Genomic DNA, 23,348 nt, shown 5'->3' with positions numbered 1-23,348 from the left:
GCCTTTTCTTTTCTCTTATTAAACAATGGCTCCTATTTCTTCATAACTTTCCTTTTAGGAGCCTTAGCCCACCTGGAAATATAGTTTTTCTTCATCATGAATGGGAGAGATAGGGATGCTGATAGGATGCTGTGAGGTGGTGGTCATCGTCATTCCTGATCTTTCTGTATTAAAGACTGTTTTCAAGAGTCTTGCTATCACTACCTCTGCTCCACATCACTTTAGAGAAGGGATATACAGGAAATGTAGTGCCTCTGGATTAGTCATGAGGGCTTAAAAAACTGGCATCTCATCCAGCCCTGTAACCAGGATGAAAACCTGTGGAAATCTAGCCTTAAGGAAGAGAAGGCAAACTGTGGGTAAATTGGGAAATTCCAATTTTAAGTATGGTCTCTGTTCCATCTGCAAGAGTTCGGCCCAGGAAACTTTTCACCGCTTTATGTATTGACAGAATAGGGTCAGAAGGAATTGCCTGTCTTAGTAAAGTAACATGTAGAACCTCCACAGTTTTAACTCTGAAAAGAAAATCTCTTGAATAGGTGAGGGTAGATGGGCTGTGAAACCCTGACTCCCCTTATCTTTGGGTCTTTCACTTTAATTTCGCCTACCACTATTATGCTGATTCCCAGGAAATATATTTGCTCCCTTCTTAAAGCTCTTGCTTCCATCTGGCAAAATGTGTTCCCTTTGGGCTAGGATTTCCTTTATTTAATCATACATTTGTTTAATTATCAAAGCCAAAAACCTGAGAGTCATCCTTCAGTCCTGTCTCTTTCTCTCCCCTATACACATTCACTTCATTCCACCTCCAAATCTAGTCTTCCTAACTCCAGAATATAACTCAAGTGCATTCATTTCCTTGTGCCATCACCTTCCCATGCTTCTTATCCAGGCTTCTGTTCTTGTCCCTTCCAGTCTGTTTTCCACATAGCAACCAGTGATTGTTCAACATGTAGATTGATCACACTTTTAAAACCTTCAGTGCTTTCCCTATGCACCTAAAATAAAATCCAAACTCCCTATACAAGGACTTACATGGAAATGAATGATCCGACCTTGCCAAGCTCATTGCCTTCCACTTTTTCCACCATTCCCACCAGCCTCGTCTTCTGCATTATACCCTCACTGGCTGTCCAGCTCCTCACACAGTCAAGCCTTCTCCTGCCTCTGGGTTATCACAAATGCTGTTCTTTCTGTGTGTGGAGTCCTTTCTTCCAAACTCATCTTTCCTCATAGAGACCTATGCTTAATCTAAATTTGACCTTTTCTGATACTTTAATAGCATTCTATTCTTTCATTGCATTTATCATGGTATGTAATTACATATTTGTTTTATTCGTTTAATGTCTGTCTTTCACCCACAAGTTTTTGTCGTCCATGAGGGCAAAAACTGTGAATATGTTTGAGTCACCACTCTTTGCTCTGTACCTAGACTGGTGCCTAATAGATACCCAATATATATTTCTTGAAGGAACAAATAAAAAGTAATATGTGCACCCACAATTTATTTAACTGTTCCCCTATTGCTGACTAAGGTTGTTCTCAGTTTTAGTTCATTCTAAATAATGATGAAGTAAATAATTTGAACATTGAGATTTTTATTTCCTGAGGGTAGATTCTCAGAAGTGGAGTTGCTAGGTCAAAAGATAGGAATATTTTTAGGGTTCATAAAACATATTTCTAAATCACTTATCAGAAAGGTTGTCTAGGTTAGAATTTTTATTTTATTTTATTTATTTTATTTTTTTTTAAATTTTATTTTGTCGATATACATTGTAGCTGATTATTGCTCCCCATCACCAAAACCTCCCTCCCTTCTCCCTCCCCCCTCCCCCCAACAATGTAGGTTAGAATTTTTAAATATTCCCTTTTGCTTCTTTAGTTTTGAAAATATGGAACATAGAACAGGTCCAGTAATAAAATTTAGCTTCCCAGTCTCATAAAACTCATTTATTGAATACTTATTCTGTGCCACACATGAGATTATCTTATTTACTCTTTATGTGGCAGGTATTATCCAATTTTAACAGATGAAGAAACTTGGGCCTAGAAAGTTTAACAGATTTGCTCAAGTTCATACAACCCAGACTGTCTCATGTCAAACCATTTTATGCTTATCTGCATACTTCCCGACACTAGCTAATTTACATTTGCTCCAAAAATGCTGCAAATTTAATGTCACCTCACCCAAATTCTTTGATTCCTAACTGCTGCATCCATGTGAATGTCCTCCCTTCTACCCACCAGTCCTTGCTTCCTTGCCAGATGGTGCTAGAGGCTAGAGTGCCGTGTTCTCTTGTCAGACTCCTAGAGAGAACCTAAATCAGCTGACTATCCAGAGCTCTCCTCCTGTGTGGTTCACTCTGAGATGCACCTCATCTTTGCATGATAATTTGCATGAGGATAAGTGGCCCATTCCTTCATTTATGTCCCCACCACAATTTACAGGGTGGTTCTTTTTGACCCAACAAGCATTTAACAGGCCCCTAACCACATAGTAATCATATAAAGAGCATGCTGTGCTTATAGTAACAGGAAAGACATTTTACCTCTGGGGATTCTTGGTAGTAAACTCTAAGGGGCTTGTGGCTGTTTAGGGGAGAGATATATTCTTTATGTTAGGCTGCAAGTACTCACCTGGGCCCATGTTTTTCTCCCCAGGTCAGGGTTTGGTGCAGCAGTTTGCATGTTTGGTGTTTACTCCTGTTAATAACTCCTCTAATTTCTCTTAACCTTTCAGGCTCTCCCTGCCTGTCCTATTCAGGCCACCTGTGAGGCTGCCTCCAAGGAGGAAAACAAGGAAAAAAACCGATACGTAAACATCTTGCCTTGTGAGTGTTTTCAGGGTTTCTGGGAATGTAACCTGAAACTGCATCTACAGCTGGATTTTCTGAGGATGGAAAGAATCTTGCGACTGGTCACAGGAGGGTTGGTCACATGAGTAGAGTCAAGCCTTTGGGCTGAAAGAGCCTTTAAGGCTCCCAGGGTAACCGCAGAGTCAGTTGGGGTGGTTGACCAGGATTTTTCTGGCAGGCCTAAAGTTTCTAGGAAGCCAGAGAGAGCAGCTTCCCTAGGACCAGACAGGAAGCAGGTGGTGGTGATTTTTTTTGTAGTACTCATTGAAGGAAATTCCACTACAGAGTTCTCTTTATAACTCCTTCCCCCGGGCTGGCTGATTAGCTCAGTTGATTAGAGCGTACTGTTATAACCCCTTCCCAGAGTTAACCATTGCTAATTAGTTCATTAGTAATCTAATAGACATTTTTGTAGGCCAGTGGTCTCTAGAATGGGATATGCATAATCCAGTGGGATGTGAAAGGAAGATGTTTGAGATTTATTTTTATATTTGCTTTTTATTTTTATTTTATTTTTTAAAAAAGATGACTGGTAAGGGGACCTTAACCCTTGACTTGGTGTTATCAGCTCCACACTCTCCCAAGTGAGATAACCAGCCATCCCTATATAGGGATCCAAACTCGTGGCCTTAGTGTTACCAACACCACACTCTCCCCAGTGAGCCATGGGCCGGCCCTATGTTTGCTTTTTAAAGTTCATCCTTTAAAAAATTTTGTAGTTTGAAGTGCATAATACATTAATATAGGTGCATAATTTATCAGTAAATGAACATATGTTAGAAATGCCTGCTCAAATTTTTATTGGTAGGGTATGGGACCAAAAAAATTAGAAACCAGTGCACTAGGCATTTATAAAAACTTATGTTCTTATTTGTGTACATTATATGTGGATGTGTATTTGAGGAGTCTTCAAAAAGTTCATGGAAATATTCATATTATCTTTCAATTACATTTTTCCACAAACTTTTTGAAATACCCTCATATATAGTACATATTTATCATATTTTTACTTTTATTTATTTTTGTTGCTGCTGGCCAATACAGGGATCCAAACCATTGACATTGGTATTATAAGACCATATTCTAACCAACTGAACCAGCTGGCCAGCCTATTATATATATTTTTAAATATTATTAGTGTGCTGTATACATTGCTTTGACTTTTTTCTTTTAACAGTGCATATTGTCAGTTTATCGTCAAGAAACGCTTTCCTTTTTATAAACTGCCTAGTATTCCACATTGTGGGTATATCTTAACTTATTTAACTTATCCCCTAATGATAATTGAGATATTTCTAAACATTTGCTATTACAATGTTGGAGTGACATCTTTATGCATGTGTAACTCTGTACACATAAGCACAGATGTCTCACCTGGCCTAGCTGCATAAGGAACAGTGAGAAATAAAATTGGATTTTATTGAAGTATTAATTGTTGGGGTTTTTCTTCCAGATGATCACTCTAGAGTCCACCTGACACCAGTTGAAGGAGTTCCAGATTCTGATTACATCAATGCTTCATTCATCAATGTAAGGAACTCATGCTTTTCTCATTATCCCCCAAATGACTATTGGCTACCATTTATTGGCTCCTTCCCAGCTGTGCATTAGGAAGGATATTTGTCATTTTAAGTTTTCCCTGTGGAGTCTGAATTTTTTTTTTTTTTTTTGGTGGCTGGCCAGTTAGGGGATCCAAACCTGTGAGAATACTGTGCTGTGACCAAGTGAGCCAACTGACCCGTCCTTTGAATATTTTTCTAGATCAATCCAGTAGTTTAAAATGTATTCTTGTGTTTAACCTGTCATTATTCCCAAAGGTTTCCTATGCATAAATCTGACTTTAGATGTGTATTTTTTGTAAGAGCCAGTGAATCCTTTATTGAGCTTATGGAAATAACTGAATAAAAACAGTTCGTGCCCTCAATTGTTAAAATAAGGGAGAACAGGGCAAGAATAACTGACACCAGGTAAAGTCTGGTTAGTCATGTCTACTATGAGCCAGGGCCTGAGGGAAGAGCTGATACTGGGAGGAGGTTTTTAGGGGTGATTTGGAGAATGTTTATGGAGATGGTGTGAGAGACTTGAGAATGTGTTATAGGCTGCAAGGAAGCCTTTTATAGAATTTTATAGGCTGGCAAGGAAGGAGCCAACAGAGTGAGTTCGAAAAGAGAGAAAGCTAGCAAGGGCAAGCCTGACTCCTGACGCAGGATGTATGTGGAGAAGACAGCTGATGAAATTTGCACACCCATGTTCATAGCAGCATAATCCACAGCAGCCAAAAGGTGGAAGAGACCCAAGTGTCTATGACGGAGGAGTGGATAAACAAAATGTGGTATATTCATACAGGGTGAATATTATTCAGCCTTTAAAAGGAAGGAAATTCTGGCACATGCACAACATGAATGAACCTTGAAGACATTATGCTAAGTGAAATAAGCCAGTCACAGACGGATAAATACTGTCTGATTCTACGTATATGTGGTACTTAGAGCTGTCAAATTCATAGTGACAGAAAGTAGAATAGTGGTGAGGCTCGGGGAGGGAGGAACGAAGAGTTAGTGTTTAAAGGGTATAGAGTTTCAGTTGGGGAAGATGAAAAAGTTCTGGAGATGGATGGTGGTGACGGTTGCACAACAATGAGAATGTACTTAAAGCCACAAAACTGTACACTTAAAAATGGCTAAAACTGAATTTTATGTTATATTTTACCACAAGGGAAAAAAAAGAATGCTTATGGAGAGATTAGTATTGAACATAAGAAGGTGCAGTTCTTCCTTTGAGGTTGGTATAGGAGGGTATAGAATAGAGACAATTTGTAGGTGTGGGTAAAGCAAGTTGAGAGAACTCATCTGTTTTCTCTATGAACTAAAGTCATGGTTATCTGCTGAAAGAAGAGGATGGGACTATGATATGAGAGTAGTGAAAGTTAAGAATAACTGCTGAGGTCCATAAGAAAGGATTCTGAAGAGGGAAAGAAAAGGGCATGACTAGCTGCAGTGATGGCGGATCTACAATGGGAAATCATTGATGGATGGAGACTAAGGTGTGTAATTTTCTCCAGCTGCACCCTGGGATTGGTGATAAATGCAGAGAACATGTGGTATTCAGACAAAGGCTCTAGGGAATCTCAGTTGCTGCTTCAGGTAGTCAGCCAAGGCCTTCAGCTTCAGTAGACAAAAGAAAAGAAGTATGAGGATGTTGTTAGGAGTGAACTAATGTACTAGAAAAGGTGGTGGGATCAAGGAACTGGAGATCTTAAGAAAGTGAAAGAGCAGCATAAGACAAGGAGAAAGGTGAAGAACAGGTTGTTGTGACCAAAAAATAAGCTATCAGATGGACTTCAGAAATGGGGCAGCCCAGGCATCCTCACTGGAATGGATTTGCTAAAGTTAAGTTCCTGTATGTGTGTTTAACAGTGATGACCACATATTTGTAGTTGGAAGGAAAAGGACCTTGGTTAGAGAAATAGTTGCTGTGGTAGGTAAGGAAAACAGAGGCTAGTAATCAGCTAGAATTCCTAGGACTTACATCAAGGATCATAATGAGATTGGGAGGAACAGGTTGACTTTAGAATATGCAGAAGAGTATAGCCCTATCAGGTAGAGTGTGTCCAGCTGCAAGTCAGAGAATACTCAAGTAAAAGTGGCCTAGATGGGAACATTTATTTATCTTATATAGTATGAAGGCAGATTTAGGTCAGTTCTAGGGTTGGCCGATTCCATGGCTCGATGACATCCTTAAGAACCCAGGTGCTACCATCTTTCTACTCACATATCCTGAGCTTTTTGGCAATGTCTCATGGTCACAGAATGGCTGCAGCAGTTCTAAGCAGTCATTGTAAACATAACATCCAACATAGAAGAGGAGCATTTCTGCCTGTGATTTTCTCTTTACAGACCTTTCACAGGAGCCTCTCTGGCACCCTATCCTTTAGGGTCAGCAGGCCAGGATTGGATCACATGTTTACACCCCCTTTCCAATCACCTGCTAGGGCATTGAGAATTGTCATGACTTACCTCCCTGAGTCTGGAGAATGGTCACCTTCCAAGCCAATGGAAGGTTAAAGTCCAAACAAGGGCCGGCCTGTGGCTCACTTGGGAGAGTGTGGTGCTGATAACACCAAGGCCACAGGTTCGGATCCCTATATAGGGATGGCCGGTTAGCTCACTTGGGAGAGTGTGGTGCTGACAACACCAAGTCAAGGGTTAATTAAGATCCCCTTACAGGTCATCTTTTAAAAAAATAAAAAATAAAGTCCAAACAAAATTGTGGTTCTGAAGGCACGAAAGAAAGGGGAGGAATGGCTTTTGAGTTAGTAACCAGTAGTGTCTGCCACCATAACCAATTTAGCTCCTTCCCACAGTAAAGGTGAAGACAGACAAAAATTAGTTGAATGTTAAAGCTGGTAAGCAGATAAGACGGGTCTATTCATGGTAATGGCACAAAAGGAAGAAACACGCCTTCTCTCTTGGTCATGCTTAGTTGGATCTTACAGTAGGGCATCCCATAATGCCTTGATGGTTATTAGAGAGTTATCAATAGGTGGAATGAGAGTTTAGATGATGAAGTAAATTGGGGGCACTTATGAACTCAGTAAAGTAGAAAAGCAGGAAAAAAAAACCTGTGGTTAACCCTGAATACGAGGCAGGGATTAAGGAAGATTTCACAGTTTATTAAATTCAGTTGACATTTTTTGAGCACTGCTATGTGCTAAGGGTAGGCTTAATGGTTACAGAGATAAGATATGGTCTCTGATATAAAACACAGGTAGATTATTTCCTATAATGTGCTGCATGTGAAAGAGATATCGCCAGGTTTTGTAGATTTCAGAGAAAAACCATTCAGCCCAATGTGGTAATCAGTAGAGCTCAGTATTGAAGGGGAGTCAGTTCAAGAGAAGAAAGATGGAAGGAAACATCAAAGCAAAAGGGAAAGCATGAGCATGAGTAAAGTCACAGAGACTGGAAAGAACAGTCTTAGGTTATGATGTACAAGATGGCAAATGGTAAGTGTGTCCATTGGGGTTCTTAGTTGCAGACAACAGAGCCTACTTTTTGTCCACTCTTTTAAGCAGGAAATGATTTATTATAACATATTGGGTAGGTAACAAAATCTGTGGGAGGGCCAGTGAACCAAGCTTCATTGTTGCTCAGCAAGGAGCAGAGCAGGGGTGTATGCAACTATCCCATGTGCCTGTCATAGTGAAACCTCTGCACAGGTGCTACAGGAGAACTGGATGCTTCTGCTACCATGCTTGCCGAAAGACCAGGTCTTCCTAGCACAGTCACTGTCTCACATTGCTCACTTCTACCCCCAAGTCTTGTGTGGGAACATCTGCTAGGAAGAAGCCAGGTTTTGTGAAGAACTGAACTGCAAGGGAACCTGGGGAATTTAGCTTTTAGTTTCCCAACCTCTATAGTAAGAAAGGCAAGCTAGGAGGACGTGGGACTGAGTGCTGAATGAGCCACTTTATAGTGTGTGCCAGTTTCCAGTATAAGGTAAGGGGATTTGATTAGTTCTGTAGACAATGGGGTGCCATGGAGAGGTGTTAAAGACTAGGAGTGGCATGGCCATGTTTGCACATTGATTACTCAGGCTACCACCATGTGCATCATGGACTGAGGAGGGGTCAATTGGGGGCTATTACAATAACAGGTCACAGATGATGAGGACTTGTAGAAGGATTGAAGAGGAAGCAACATAGTCAAAACTACTTTGGAGGTAGAATTTAGCAGGACTTGGTGATTAGTTGTACAAGGGGTCTTCAGAAAGTTCTTAGAAAGATTTGTATTATCTTTTAATTTCTCTTTTCCATGAACTTTCTGAAGTACTCTCATATATGTGAGAGTATAGGGTGATATCCACATGGATGGATATAGCATACAGTTGGTCACGTTAATCTGGAGCTCAGAGGAGGTATTCCAAATCCGTGGATTTGGAAGTCATTGAGAGAAAAGAGTGGGCCAAGAACAGGTCTCCCGTGCCTGCCAGCCCCCACCAGACACATTGAACAGAAGGCACCCATGGTTGAGATGGAAGGAGACCAGGAAAGGAGAGCATCTGAGAAGCAGAGAGTAGAGTGTGGAGGAAGGGTTTGGTGGCCAACACAGTTAGGTGCAAGTGAGAGATCCAGTGGGAAAGAGAGAACAGGTCTTTGGACTTGGCATGTACAGCAGACAGCATCTCTTGCTAAAGCAAATTCAGAGGCTATTTTTGAGTGTGTTATGGGCTCCCTTTTTTTCCCCCACTTTATTGAAGTATAATGTATATAAACATAAAATTCACCCATTTGAAGTATAGAATTCAGTGATTTTTAGTAAGTTTACTAAATTGTGCAGCCATCCCCATGGTTGTTTTAGGACATTTTCTAACAACTTTTTTGAGAGGTAATTCATATACCATATATTTCACCCAAAATTTAAAATTCAGTGGTTTTTGTATATTCACAGATATGTACAACCATCGCTATCAATTTTAAAACATTTTCATAACCTCAAACAAGGAATCTCGTGCTCATTAGCTATTGCCCCCTTAGTTTTAGAACACCCCTATAAGAACCTTCATGTCTTCATACAGTTAATCCCTGTTCCCACCCCATGGCAACCACTTACCAAGTCCTTTTTGCACAGGGAACTAAGATCACACACGGATCTTGAAGGAAAGTGGAGGAACCATGTAGTGGCAGTGACAGCCAAGGGGAAATGGGGTCTGTAGTTAGGGGAACACAAAGGTTAGCTAACCTGACATTGGCAGTGGCACAGTTGACAAGTGGGTATCCAGCCTGGAGTCTTTTTTTTTTTTTTTTTTTTTTTTTTTTAAAGATGACTCGTAGGAGGATCTTAACCCTTGACTTGTTATCAGCACCACACTCTCCCAAGTGAGCTAACTGGCCATTCCTATATAGGTATCTGAACCCGTGGCCTTGTTGTTATCAGCACCACACTCACAAGTGAGCCACGGACTGGCCCAGCCTGCAGTCTTAAAACGAACCAGTTTCTTTACTCATCTTCAGATGTCTGAGAGTATGTACATTCTTTAGAAGTGTTTCTTTTTACTGGTAGGAATGTAACTACCACCTAAAGACAGCTGGAATTCAGTTTTCAGAATCCAGAGACATCTCAGCAGCCAGGGAACCACTTTTCATCTTTCTCTTGAACATAAATGACATAAGGAAGAGCAGTAGTTTTGCCAGGTTGTTGTTTTACCTTACTAATTAAGCAGTGCCACCATGTCACTATATAGGCATTCTTTTGTGGGGAGCATATGGTCCACTCCTGAAAGATGGGACAGGAAACACTGTGGGGATGGGCCTTATGACTGTGTTTTCAGGTTTTTCATAGTCCACATGCTTCGATGAGAATTTAACAGTGACTTCTCATGGCACAGGAATATGACATGCTTAACATACTCTTAAGAGCTCAGTTTTAATTACAGGTTTAGTGTTATAAGCGATTCAGCATCCTGAATTAAGACTGTCTTAATTTCCATCTTCTGATGAATTAAAAACATTTGTTAAAACCTAAATTTCTCTCCTCAATAAAAATTTTAGTAAATTTCCTGTTGCTGACTCTAAACATGTCTATCTCTGAGGCTTAAAGTTTTCTCCTTCTGTGTTGGGAAGCAACCCTGCCCTGCCCTTGTTTGAACTGGAACAGGAAAAGGCTTCTGAGATTTAGGTCACTTCCTTTATTTGGCCACTGCCTTACACACTGTATTTCCCATTGTCACCTTGGGATGTCATGGTGTCCCATCGATGAAGCTGCTTCCCTTGATGCCCATCTTATTGCTGTTTGAGGGAGGCAGAGAGTGACCCACAGTCCATTAACCAAATGACTTTTCACTTACTTAGGACTTCTTAAGTGAACACTACATTTAAACATGAGGTTGAAAAATTGTATAACTCAAACAATAAAGATGGATAAAGAACATTACTGCCAGTTGTTAGTTTTTCAGAGGCTCTTTTGCTGCTTGTCTCCCACCGCCTGTAACGGAGGAGCCTGTTGTCAAACACAAGGAACTGTTCTACCATACCCACAAGCTATTCCCAGAAAGCCTTTGCACCTGGGTAAAGCATCCTCAAGAAAATAACCCTTCTCAGTGTGGGCCCAGCTTCATCCCTGGAACTACCTCATATACTTCTGCTTTGGAGGATTCTTATCCTTAACACTGAAACCTGCGTTATCAGCTGCTGATAAAGCATCAGAAACATGGTCAAGCCTAGGAGTTGGTATTTGGGTATTCTCTTACCAGTATTCATTAATAGTTCACTTTGAGAGGACTACCTACACCATTTGAGTTTTGTAATCTTTTATTCCTGTCTCCAAAGCTAATCCCTTGGGAATTTCTAGAATGGAAATCCTTGTTAACTGCCTGGACCTTTTCACAAGGGAGACTTTGTTAGGTGGTTGGGAGTCAGACTGGAGGAATTCATTCCTATTCATTTGGTTTTCAATTTCTTTTTCTCCCCCATCCCTCCATCGCAGGGCTACCAAGAAAAGAACAAATTCATTGCTGCACAAGGTAAAGTTATGACAACTTTTTACTCTTGGGCTTAACCATAATCTTGGGCATAACCAACATAATGGGTTTAGGTTTTTTCTTCCAAATGCTAAATGGATTAATCAGAATGCAGTAGCTTTTCTGTAATTATTACTATCTGAAAGGAATGTAATTTACCTTACGAGTTTACAACTAGGGGTCTTCATCTTGATGACCTAGTATCCAGGGGTTCTTTAAAAGAAGTTCTTTCATGTATGTGTATTAAAATGACTGGAGAGGGCTATACACATACACACACAAAACACAGTCTAATGAGGCCCTCAGTCCTTGGGACCAGTTAACTTTAGGTTCTAGCCAGACTGTTTAGCGTTTGAATTTGAGTCAGTCTCCAGAGAGAATCAACCACCTCACAGGTTCCAGGCTGCTGCTTCTCCTCCCCCAACTCATGGATCTGAGGACCCCTAGTATTTGCAGATAAGTGTCTAGGAACGCTTAGATCAGGGACCCTATGTTCTGTATGTGCTCTAAACACATTTCCATAACCTGCTTTTCTAACAAGTGTCTTCACTCTTGGGATCCTAGCAAAAAATATCTTGATGTTTGCAGCATTAAAAAGTAATTGAACCTCTTCCAGTCTGGTGCTGTCCTCAGTTTACTGCCACCCAGGTCAAGCGCTTCCGTCCTCTGGGGCTGGCTGCAGGCTCCTGCTCCCCAACCCAGCACCTCCCAGGGGCCTCGTCAGGGCCTCTGTTCAGGGAGGACCACCTGCCCTCCATCCTGCCACATATTTGCCACCCTGTCCCAAGACTCCCCAAACTGTCAGACTCTAGGTTATCTGCCCTGGGGACAGAGGAGTCAAACTGCAGAGGGCCCAATGCCCTCCCCAGCCCTCTCTTCTCCCACCTCCACCACTAGCTTTCCAAAGTGAACTCCACAGGCCAGCCTACTTCTTCCCTCCATCCATGGCCGCCATATCGCTAGCCATTTTGTACCATTATATAAACATAAATAAATATACATACACACACACACAGTTTGTGATAACATCATCTTGGTTTTTATTTTATTTATTTTTATTTTTATTTTTTAAATTTTATTATGTCGATATACATTCTGGCTGATTATTGTTGCCCATCACCAAAATCTTCCTCCCTCCTCCCCACACAACAATGTCCTTTCTGTTTGCTTGTCGTATCAACTTCAAGTAATTGTGGTTGTTATATCTTCTTCACCCCCGTTTTTTTTTTTTGTGGGTGTAAATTATATATTAATTTTTAGCTCCCACCAGTAAGTGAGAACATGTGGTATTTTTCTTTCTGTGCCTGACTTGTTTCACTTAATATAATTCTCTCAAGGTCCATCCATGTTGTTGCAAATGGCAGTATTTCATTCATTTTTATAGCTGAGTAGTATTCCATTGTGTAGATGTACCACATTTTCCGTATCCACTCATCCGATGATGGACATTTGAGCTGGTTCCAACTCTTGGCTATTGTAAAGAGTGCTGCGATGAACATTGGGGAACAGGTATACCTTCGACTTGATGATTTCCATTCCTCTGGGTATATTTGCAACAGTGGGATAGCTGGGTCGTATGGTAGATCTATCTGCAATTGTTTGAGGAACCTCCATACCATTTTCCATAGGGGCTGCACCATTTTGCAGTCCCACCAACAATGTATGAGAGTTCCTTTTTCTCCGCAACCTCGCCAGCATTTATCGTTCAGAGTCTTTTGGATTTTAGCCATCGTAACTGGGGTTAGATGGTATCTCAGTGTGGTTTTGATTTGCATTTCCTGGATGCTGAGTGATGTTGAGCATTTCTTCATATGTCTGTTGGCCATTTGTATATCTTCCTTAGAGAAATGCCTACTTAGCTCTTTTGCCCATTTTTTTAATTGGGTTGCTTGTTTTTTTCTTGTAAAGTTGTTTGAGTTCCTTATATATTCTGGATATTAATCCTTTGTCAGATGTATATTTTGCAAATATTTTCTCCCACTCTGTTGGTTGTCTTTTAACTCTGTTAGTTGTTTCTTTTGCTGTGCAGAAGCTTTTTAGTTTGATATAATCCCATTTGTTTATTTTTCCTTTGATGCCTGTGCTTTTGGGGTCGTATTCATGAAGTCTGTGCCCAGTCCTATTTCCTGAAGTGTTTCTCCTATGTTTTCTTTAAGAAGTTTTATTGTTTCAGGGTGTATATTTAAATCCTTAATCCATTTTGAGTTGATTTTAGTATACGGTGAGAGGTATGGATCTAGTTTCATTCTCCTGCATATGGATATCCAGTTATCCCAGGACCATTTGCTGAAGAGGCAGTCCCTTCCCCAGTGAATAGGCTTGGTGCCTTTGTCAGAGATCAGATGGCAGTAAGTGTGTGGGTTGATTTCTGGATTCTCTATTCTATTCCATTGGTCAGTGTGTCTGTTTTTATGCCAGTACTGTGTCTGTTTTGGTTATTATAGCTTTGTAGTATAGCTTAAAGTCAGGTAGTGTTATGCCTCCAACTTTATTTTTTTTGCTCAGCATTGCTTTGGCTACGCGTGGTCTTTTATTGTTCCATATAAATGTCTGGATAGTTTTTTCCATTTCTGAGAAAAATGTCTTTGGAATTTTTATGGGGATTGCATTGAATTTGTATATCACTTTGGGTAGTATGGACATTTTCACTATGTTGATTCTTCCAATCCAAGAGCATGGGATATCTTTCCATCTTCTTGTATCCTCTCTAATTTCTCTCAGCAGTGGTTTGTAGTTCTCATTATAGAGATTTTTCACCTCCTTGGTTAACTCAATTCCTAAGTATTTTATTTTTTTGGTGGCTATTGTAAATGGGCAGGCTTTCTTGATTTCTCGTTCTGCATGTTCACTATTGGAGAAAAGAAATGCTACTGATTTTTGTGTGTTGATTTTGTATCCTGCTACTGTGCTGAAATCATTTATCAATTCCAGCAGTTTTTTTGTAGAGGTTTTAGGCTGTTCGATATATAGGATCGTGCCATCTGCAAACAGGGACAGTTTGACTTCATCTTTTCCAATCTGGATGCCCTTTATTTCCTTCTCTTCTCTGATTGCTCTGGCTAGTACTTCCAACACTATGTTGAATAGGAGTGGTGAGAGTGGGCATCCTTGTCTAGTTCCTGTTCTTAAAGGAAAAGCTTTCAGCTTTTCCCCATTCAGGATGATATTGGCAGTGGGTTTGGCATATATGGCTTTAATTATGTTGAGATACTTTCCCTCTATACCTAACTTATAGAGGGTCTTTGTCATGAATGAGTGCTGAACTTTATCAAATGCTTTTTCAGCATCTATAGAGATGATCATGTGGTCCTTGTGTTTGATTTTATTAATATGATGTATCACATTTATTGATTTGCGTATGTTGAACCAACCTTGCATCCCTGGGATGAATCCCACTTGATCGTGATGGATAATTTTTCGTATGTGTTGCTGTATTCTGTTTGCTAGTATTTTAGTGAGGATTTTTGCATCTATATTCATCAAGGATATCGGCCTGTAGTTTTCTTTTTTGGTTATATCTTTACCTGGTTTTGGTATCAGGATGATGTTTGCTTCATAGAATGAGTTTGGGAGATTTGCATCCGTTTCAATCTTTTGGAATAGTTTGTAAAGAATGGGTGTCAATTCCTCTTTGAATGTTTGGTAAAATTCTGCTGTGAATCCATCTGGTCCTGGGCTTTTCTTTGTTGGGAGCCTTCTGATAACAGCTTCAATCTCCTTTATTGTTATTGGTCTGTTCAAATTTTCTACGTCTTCATGGTTCAGTTTTGGGAACTTGTGTGTGTCCAGAAATTTATCCATTTCCTCCAGATTTTCAAATTTGTTGGCGTATAGTTGTTTATAGTAGTCTCGAATGATTCCTTGTATTTCAGATGAATCAGTTGTAATATCGCCTTTTTCATTTCTAATTTTTGTTATTTGAGTCTTCTCTCTTCTTTTTTTTGTTAGCCATGCTAATGGTTTGTCAATTTTATTTATCTTTTCAAAAAACCAACTTTTTGATTCGTTGATCTTTTGAAATGTTTTTTGGTTTTCAATTTCATTCAGTTCTGCTCTGATCTTAATGATTTCTTTCCATCTGCTAACTTTAGGTTTGGATTGTTCTTGTTTTTCTAGTTCTTTAAGGTGAAGTGTTAAGTTGTTCACTTGCCATCTTTCCATTCTTCTGAAGTGAGCGTTTAATGCAATAAATTTCCCTCTCAGTACTGCTTTTGCAGTATCCCACAGGTTTTGGTATGATGTATCACTGTTTTCATTAGTTTCAATAAATTTTTTGATTTCCTGCTTGATTTCTTCTTGGACCCATATGTCATTAAGTAGAATGCTGTTTAATTTCCATGTGTTTGTATACTTTCCAGAGTTTCGTTTGTTATTAATTTCTAGTTTTAATCCATTGTGGTCTGAGAAGATACATGGGATAATTGCAATTTTTTTGAATTTATTGAGACTTGATTTGTGACCTAATATGTGATCTATCCTGGAGAATGATCCATGTGCTGATGAGAAGAATGAATATTCTGAGGTTGTTGGGTGGAATGTTCTGTAGATATCTGCCAATTCCAATTGGTCTAGAGTCTTGTTTAGATCTTGTGTTTCTCTACTGATTCTTTGCCTAGATGATCTGTCTAATATTGACAGTGGGGTGTTCAGGTCCCCTGCTATTATGGAATTAGTGTCTGTTTCCTTCTTTAGGTCTAATAGAGTTTGTTTTATAAATCTGGCTGCTCCAACATTGGGTGCGTACATATTTATGATTGTTATGTCTTCTTGATGGATCAGTCCTTTTATCATTACGTAGTGTCCCTCATTGTCTCTTTTTATGGTTTTTAGTTTAAAGTCTATTTTGTCAGATATAAGAATAGCTACTCCAGCTCGTTTTTCTTTTCTGTTTGCATGGTAAATCTTTTTCCATCCTTTCACTCTTAGTCTATGTGAATCTTTATGGGTGAGGTGGGTCTCTTGTAGGCAGCATATAGTTGGGTCCTCCTTTTTGATCCAGTCAGCCAGTCTGTGTCTTTTGATTGGGGAATTTAAGCCTTTTACATTAAGGGTTGTTATTGAAAGATGTTGATTTATTCCTAGCATTTCATTGGTTGTTTGGTTGTCTTAGGTGTCTTTTGTTCCTTGCTTTCTGATTTACTGTTTGGTTTCTGTGTTTGTTGGTTCCTTAGGTTGTAGATAGCGTTTTTGTTTGCTTGTTTTCTCTTCATGAATGCCATTTTTATTATACTAGCAGGTTTAGATTTTTCTTGGGTTTTTATGGCAGTGGTAGTTATTTTTCAGGAACCAAACCCAGTACTCCCTTGAGGATTTCTTGTAAGGGTGGTCGTGTGGTAGTGAACTCCCGCAGTTTTTGTTTGTCTGAGAAATATACTATTTGCCCTTCATTTTGGAAGGATAGCCTTGCAGGGTAGAGTATTCTTGGCTGGCAATCTTTGTCTTTTAGTATTTTGAAAATATCATCCCATTCCTTTCTAGCTTTTAGGGTTTGTGATAAAAAGTCTGATGTTAGCCTGATTGGGGCTCCCTTATAGGTGATTTGACGCTTCTCTCTTGTAGCTTTTAAGATTCTCTCTTTGTCTCTGAGTTTTGCCAGTTTGACTATGACATGTCTTGGAGAAGGCCTTTTTGGGTTGAATACTTTTGGAGATCGTTGAGCTTCCTGGATCTGAAGATCTGTGACTTTTCCTATACCTGGGAAGTTTTCTGCCACTATTTTTTTGAATATGTTTTCAATGGAATCTCCATTTTCCTCCCCTTCTGGAATACCCATGACTCGGATATTTGAGCACTTAAGGTTGTCTGATATCTCTCTCAGATTTTCTTCAATGTCCTTGATTCTTTTTTCTTTCTTTTTGTCTGCTTGTGTTATTTCAAACAGCCCATCTTCAAGTTCAGAGGTTCTCTCTTCAACTTCGACAAGCCTGCTGGTTAAACTCTCTGTTGTGTTTTTTATTTCGCTGAATAACTTCGTCAGTTCAGCAAGTTCTGCTACATTTTTTTTCAGGACATCGATTTCCTTGTAGATTTCCTCTTTCAGGTCCTGTATACTTTTCCTCATTTCATCATGATATCTGGCTGAGTTTTCTTGTATCTCATTCAGTTTCCTTAGAATTATGACTCAAAATTCCTTGTCAGTCATTTCAAGGGCTTCTTGTTCTATAGGATCTAGAGTTTGAGATTTATTAACTTTTGGTGGTGTACTTTCTTGATTTTTTGTATTTCTGGTATCTTTTTTTTGATGTTTATTCATTGTGGCAGGGGGTTTCACAGTCCACCGGTTTGTGACTATTGACTAACTAAGATGTTGCTGTGGTTGCCAATTTGGTATGGCTACCTCCGTGACTGCTCAGTTGGCCTTTAGTGCCTTGTGTGTATGGTTGCCTCGGGTCTTGGGCCTCTCCGGGGAGCCACCTTTCTGGTCAGCTTGGACTCTGCTGGGCTGCTGGATCACGTACCACAGGGTGTGTGATCTCTGTTGAGCTTTCAGTTCCCGTGCAGGACTTCTCCCTGTTCCGTGTGCTCTGGCCCGGGCTGTTGGATCGTGCAGTGGCGACCCCACAGGGTGTGTGGTTTCTGTCGAGTCTCCGCCTCCCTGGCCAGACGTCTCCCCACTGTGTGCGCACTGGGCTGGGCTGGGACTTGTCTTCTGCAACCCTCGTCTATCAGCTGGGCCTTCAAGACCCTGCTCGGCACCACCTCGCCCAGGAAGTCTACCAGGTTTCTGCTGGGCACAGACGACCGGTCGCTCTGGGTGCCTTTGTAGCACTGTGTAGATCTTTCTCGGGACTAATCACCTTCCTCCTGGTATCGCAGTTATTTCTGTACTTGTCTTATCTCCCACACCAGAGCGTGAGCTCCTCGGGGGAGGAGCCCACAGCACACGGTTCACCTTTGTATCCCCCCGGCCCGGACGAGTCCAGTGCCCGCCTGCAGACAGCTCTCTGGCAGGTTTAAGCGGACTTGGGAACTCTCCTACCACAGTATTCTCAACCAGAAATTGGTTAGGTGTTTTTCCGAACTGGTGGCCACAGAGATGGTATCTGCCTCCCAGTAACAGGAAGTTTACCGGGGGCCGGAGTCCAGGGTGTGGTGGAGTGACAGTCGGCCCCGCCCGTACTTCCTTGCCCTCCTGACACTGGCCAGGGACGCCCCACGCCACCAGCCCCGCCAGAGAACCATGGAGGGAGTGGGAGGGGAGGCCAGCCCACAGGCCCCGGGAAGCCCCGCGCCAGGGCAAGCAAGTGGGAAGGCTCAGTGAGGAGCCGAGCCGGGCTGGAGCTGCCACCACCTGAGAAAATGGAGGCAGCCCCGGGGCGGTGAGTGGGGCGGTGAGTGGCCCGGTGATGCAGGCGGAAGCCGGGTGGGCGTCAGCCCCCCCGAGCAGGGCCAGGCCAGGGGTCACTCACAGGGCTGTGCCAGGTCGGGCGCTCACTCTCTGCCTCTGGTTTGTCGCCTTCCCCATTCTCGGTTCCCGCCGCCTCGGGCTGCTTGCTCGGTCCCACGGCGCGGCTCAGGCGCTCCCAGGAATCTTCTTTTATGCTGGCCTGAATCCTCGAATCCTGAATAGGGCAGCTGGCCCCCTTCAGCGCGGCCCCGGCCTCTGGGATCCTGTCTGCATCCACAGCAGCCCTGGCGCCATGTTCCCTGTTTAGAGACTCGCTTTTGCAGCTACGAAACAGTTCTTTTCCTGTTCCATACTTCAAAGCTGTTGCCTGTAAATGAGGCAGCCTCTCCTGCCGAGGGCAAAGTGGCAGTCAGCCCCCACGACCGGCCACCAGCAGCGGTCCTCCCTTAAGAGATGGCGAGAGGAAGGTCTACAAGTTTCCCGGCTGCCTGAGGCCCAGTGGCCGCCTTTTCCACCTCAGCTACTCTGCGCCAACCGCTGCAGCCACCGCCATCTTGAAACCGCCTGAGCTATTTCTTCATCTCGGTTTTTATTTTGAAGCAATTTTTAGGCTTGTTCTGGGGCTCTCTGTGCTGCCTGTACTGTATTGACCTGTGTTATAGGTGCCTTTTCATTAAAAAGGGAAAATTCAAAATAAAAAAAATTTTTTAAGTAATTTATTTTAGTGTGGTCTACCAAAGCTGATTTATTCAGTCATTCAACAAATATTTATTGATCATCTATTATGTGCCAGCCACTAGTCTGAGAGATGGGGATGTAGGGGAATAAAACAAGATATGGTTCCTGCCTTTTTGGAACCTTTAGTTGATACAGGAAAGTTTACAGCACATAAATATATTAACTGAAATTTTGGTAAGTGGCAATGCTGTTCATTACAATATCCACATGTAGCTGTTTAAATTAAATTTTTAGTTAAAATTAAATAAAATTTAAGATTCAGTTTCTAAATCATATTAGTCACATTTTAAGGCTTAATAGCCATATGTTGGTAGAGGCTACTGTGTTGTAGATATAAAACATTTCCATCATCACAGAATGTTCTGTTGAACAGTACTGTGACAAAAATAAAATAATATAAACTAAATAGAGGTAGAGGTAAAATAAGGTAGTCGGGGAAAGCCTCAGGTCCTCATTGCCCTTGTAGTCTCCCCCCAGGGCCAGCCATTGCCTAACTAGGCCCTGCCTTTCCCTCCCTTCGTAGCTGTCTGCCAAGTTAGGCCCCCCTCCAAGGTCCAGATCAGTTACCACCTACTCAGTGATGACTTTGGCACCATCAACCATGTATAGTCTCTTCCTCTCTCTCTGCCATGGGACCTTACTGGCGCTAAGACAGTTATTAAATTAAAGGTGTCTATGACTTCCTGATGGATGTTTTCTCAGACTCCCATCCTCTGAACCCTTTCCACAGTGCTTCACAGTGCTTGAAACTCCTCTGTTATTTCCTGACATTCAGCTCTCTCATTTTTTCTGACTTTTCTAAATGTTCCTTCTCTGGCTTTTTTTCTTCTTTCTGCTGCTTAAATATAGTTTAATTTCTCCCCAAATGTGTGGATGACCACTTCCTCGAATCTCCATCTCTGTCTTTCACAGCACCATTTTCTCTTAGCTCTCCTGCCTCTCCATGTGTACCTCCCTGGTCTCCTTCCCAGGTTTTTTATTCTGTCTGAATTTGAATAATGCTGAGAATCCCCAGCATTCTCTGACCCTTTCTTGTCTTCTTCCCCTCTGTATGCTCTGTGAGACCTCATCTGTACCCACCTGTGTTTGACTGGCTGCTCCCTCTCTTGAGCTCCTGAGCCACATTTTCAGATGAATTTTGTAGACCTGCACCTGGATACCCCAAGACACTTTACATTCAACATGAGAAACTAAAACATGACTCTTACCTCCAAAACTGCTTTCCTCCTATATTCTCTAGCTGTTGTGATAACTGGAATGTAATTCTCCTCCTAATCAGCAAACCAGATAAGGAACCTCTTACCTGCCCCTTTCTCTAAATATGACCAGTCCTCTTGCTTCTGTCTCCAAAGTCTGTCTTCTCTGACGCACTTCCTTACTCTCATCTTTCCTTCCAACTCTGTTGCAGCAGCCTACTAACTGATCCCTTTGTGCCCAGCCTTGCTCCTTACATTCTTACCATCAGACTGGCCTTTTTTGATATAAAACTTTAGTCAGGGCTCTCATGAAAATCCTATAATGATTTGCCATTATTTGTAGGATGAGCCTTCCTTAGCCTGCCCTACACCCCTTTAGATTCTGGTACCTTACCTATTTTTTCAGCCCCATCTTCTACCACTCCCCTCACCCTGAGCGGTGGCCTCACTGAACTCCTTACAGTCCCTGGGCCTCTCATGCCCTTTCTTGCTGCCGGCCTCCTGCACCTCTGCCTGGAGTGCCTCTTCTTACAATGCCCCTGTCTAAACTCCCATCCACCTGACCTACCCTAAGATATGGTGCAAATATCACTTCCCCAGGAGATTATCCTGGGAAGTGAAGCTCTTCTGCCTCTGTACATCCTTCTGGCACGTGTTGTTATTAGTTTTTCTTTTTAAGACTATTTTTATTTTTACCAAAGGAAATAAAAAGTTTAAGGAGGCCAAAAGGGACTGAAAGACTTATAAAAACAAAGGTCTCTCCTCCCTTCCCTCTTCGCTCTTTTAGTCTAATACCCCTAAGGCAACCGTTTTTATCTATTGACTCTTATGGTAGATGAGTCATCTAATCCCCTTGCAATGCACCTCACCCTCAATCAGACAGACATGTACACACATGTCCTTCTCCCTGTTCTCCAAATAAAGCTAAATCACAATTATTGGTTAAGGTAATATTCGTTCTTTATATTGTTATGAGTATACAAATTCTGCTCACAGCTGAAACACATAGTATTATATGATTTTTTTGGTACAATTTTCCCCTTTTCCAGGAGTTAATGATTCCCCTTTTTTCCTAATCATTTAGTTCTTTATATACCTACCACTGATTTTTCCCCTAAACTCTTTACTAGAAGTATATATCTTCTCTCAGAACCTTCAGATATGTGAAATTTAATTTTTTTTTAAACTTTAATTTTTTTATCTTGGGATCCTTCTAGAACCTTCTTTCTTTGGTTCCATTGTGGATTGGTTGCCTTCTACCCTCTGGCAGAGTCCTAAGACTTCTCTCTTCACCAACACTGGGAATTCCATTAGCCTCTCTGCTATGTTAATTTCTATTTATTTCTCTCTGTTTGCTTCCTCATTTTTGTTTAAAATCTACTTGTGGCTTTCTGAAAAAGGCTGTGTGGAAGGTAAATTTTGAATTCTAGCCTGAGCAACTCACTCATCCTTTCAGGGGCTAATGACATCCACCTCATAGCATGATTGGAAGGAGTAAATGCCATATAAAGCACTTAGCTCACCATCTTGCCCATAATGTAAACGTGCCTGGCACGTACATGATGGATACATGGGAGACATTCAGTTACTAGGTGGGTGGATGGATAGATGGGTTGGATATTTAACTGAGAACATGTGGGAACAGGCTTCCAAAAGTCAGGAGTGGATGTTCCCAGTTTACCAGCATCTTTCTTCCCCTCCTTCATCTTTACTATTGGCTACTTTAGGACCAAAAGAAGAAACGGTGAATGATTTCTGGAGGATGATCTGGGAACAAAACACAGCTACCATCGTCATGGTGACCAACCTGAAGGAGAGAAAAGAGGTGGGTAGAGAATTAGATAGGAAGGCCCTTGATACAGGTATGACCAACAGAAGAACCACTCTGCTGGAGCTCTGAGTTTGAGCCTGGCTGTCTACCCTTTGTGACCACTATGCCAATAGCTCATCCAGACAGACACAGGCTGATTTATCTACCAGACTTTCCTATGCACTGGAAGTCTCAGATGAACTTCAGGGATGTGCCCAGGGCATGTTTCCTGCGTCTGGTACTCAAAAAACTCATCCTGTTTCAAAAACAACCTGAAAGAAAGACTTAGGCTATTAACTAAGGAAAAGCCACAGAGAGGCTTTTCTCCCCTGGCTTCCCTAGTCCCTCTTCCCCCTGTTTTCCTGTCCTCCCTCCTGAGGCCTTTGTTATATCCTAGAGTCAGCAGAGGGAGCTATATGAATTGAGACCCTGCAGGGTGTACAAGGGAATCTGAGGCCTTGGGCTGATCCTGCAGGTTCTGTCTGGTCCTTTCCCTTTTGCAGCTCCTAAGTCAATGCCTGGCCTGGCCAGTACCATCACTGGGCAACAACCAGCACCAATCCTGGATTCTGGATCAAGCTCCAGAGAGAAATCCCCATTCATGAAAGTCTTTCTCAGTAATGGCCCTTGAGTCACCTTGATCTCCATCCCTGGGGTATTGGATGTGTGGATCAACAGCTCCACAATGCCTAGGAAGGGTAGTGCTAGGGCTGGGCTTTATGTTAGTTTCCTCCAACCAGACTCTGGCTCTTAGAAGCTGTCTGAGGCACAGACAACAGAGACAGCCCTAGGCCTCATGGCAGGTTTACAGTCTGTGTTAGTCCACCCTGATGGTCTCTCATAGCAGGCTGCTGGTTCCAGGGGCTCAGACAAGCTTGCCCCTA

At 41.7% G+C, this 23,348-nt stretch overlaps 1 protein-coding gene across 4 annotated transcripts in view; it reads left to right on the top strand.

The window, feature by feature from the left end:
- PTPRA (protein tyrosine phosphatase receptor type A) overlaps positions 1-23,348 on the top strand; it is a 152,926-nt gene that overhangs the window by 108,074 nt on the left and 21,504 nt on the right. For all 4 annotated transcript variants that reach the window (XM_063075681.1, XM_063075672.1, XM_063075691.1 and 1 more), the window contains 4 exons: positions 2,741-2,831; positions 4,309-4,385; positions 11,339-11,375; positions 22,382-22,479. In XM_063075681.1, coding sequence (XP_062931751.1) covers positions 2,741-2,831; positions 4,309-4,385; positions 11,339-11,375; positions 22,382-22,479 — 303 coding nt within the window. The remainder of the gene's footprint in view (positions 1-2,740; positions 2,832-4,308; positions 4,386-11,338; positions 11,376-22,381; positions 22,480-23,348) is intronic.

The sequence above is a fragment of the Cynocephalus volans genome, chromosome 1 (assembly GCF_027409185.1).
Source record: "Cynocephalus volans isolate mCynVol1 chromosome 1, mCynVol1.pri, whole genome shotgun sequence".
Lineage (NCBI taxonomy): Eukaryota > Metazoa > Chordata > Mammalia > Dermoptera > Cynocephalidae > Cynocephalus > Cynocephalus volans.
This window is presented reverse-complemented; position numbering and strand designations above follow the sequence as displayed.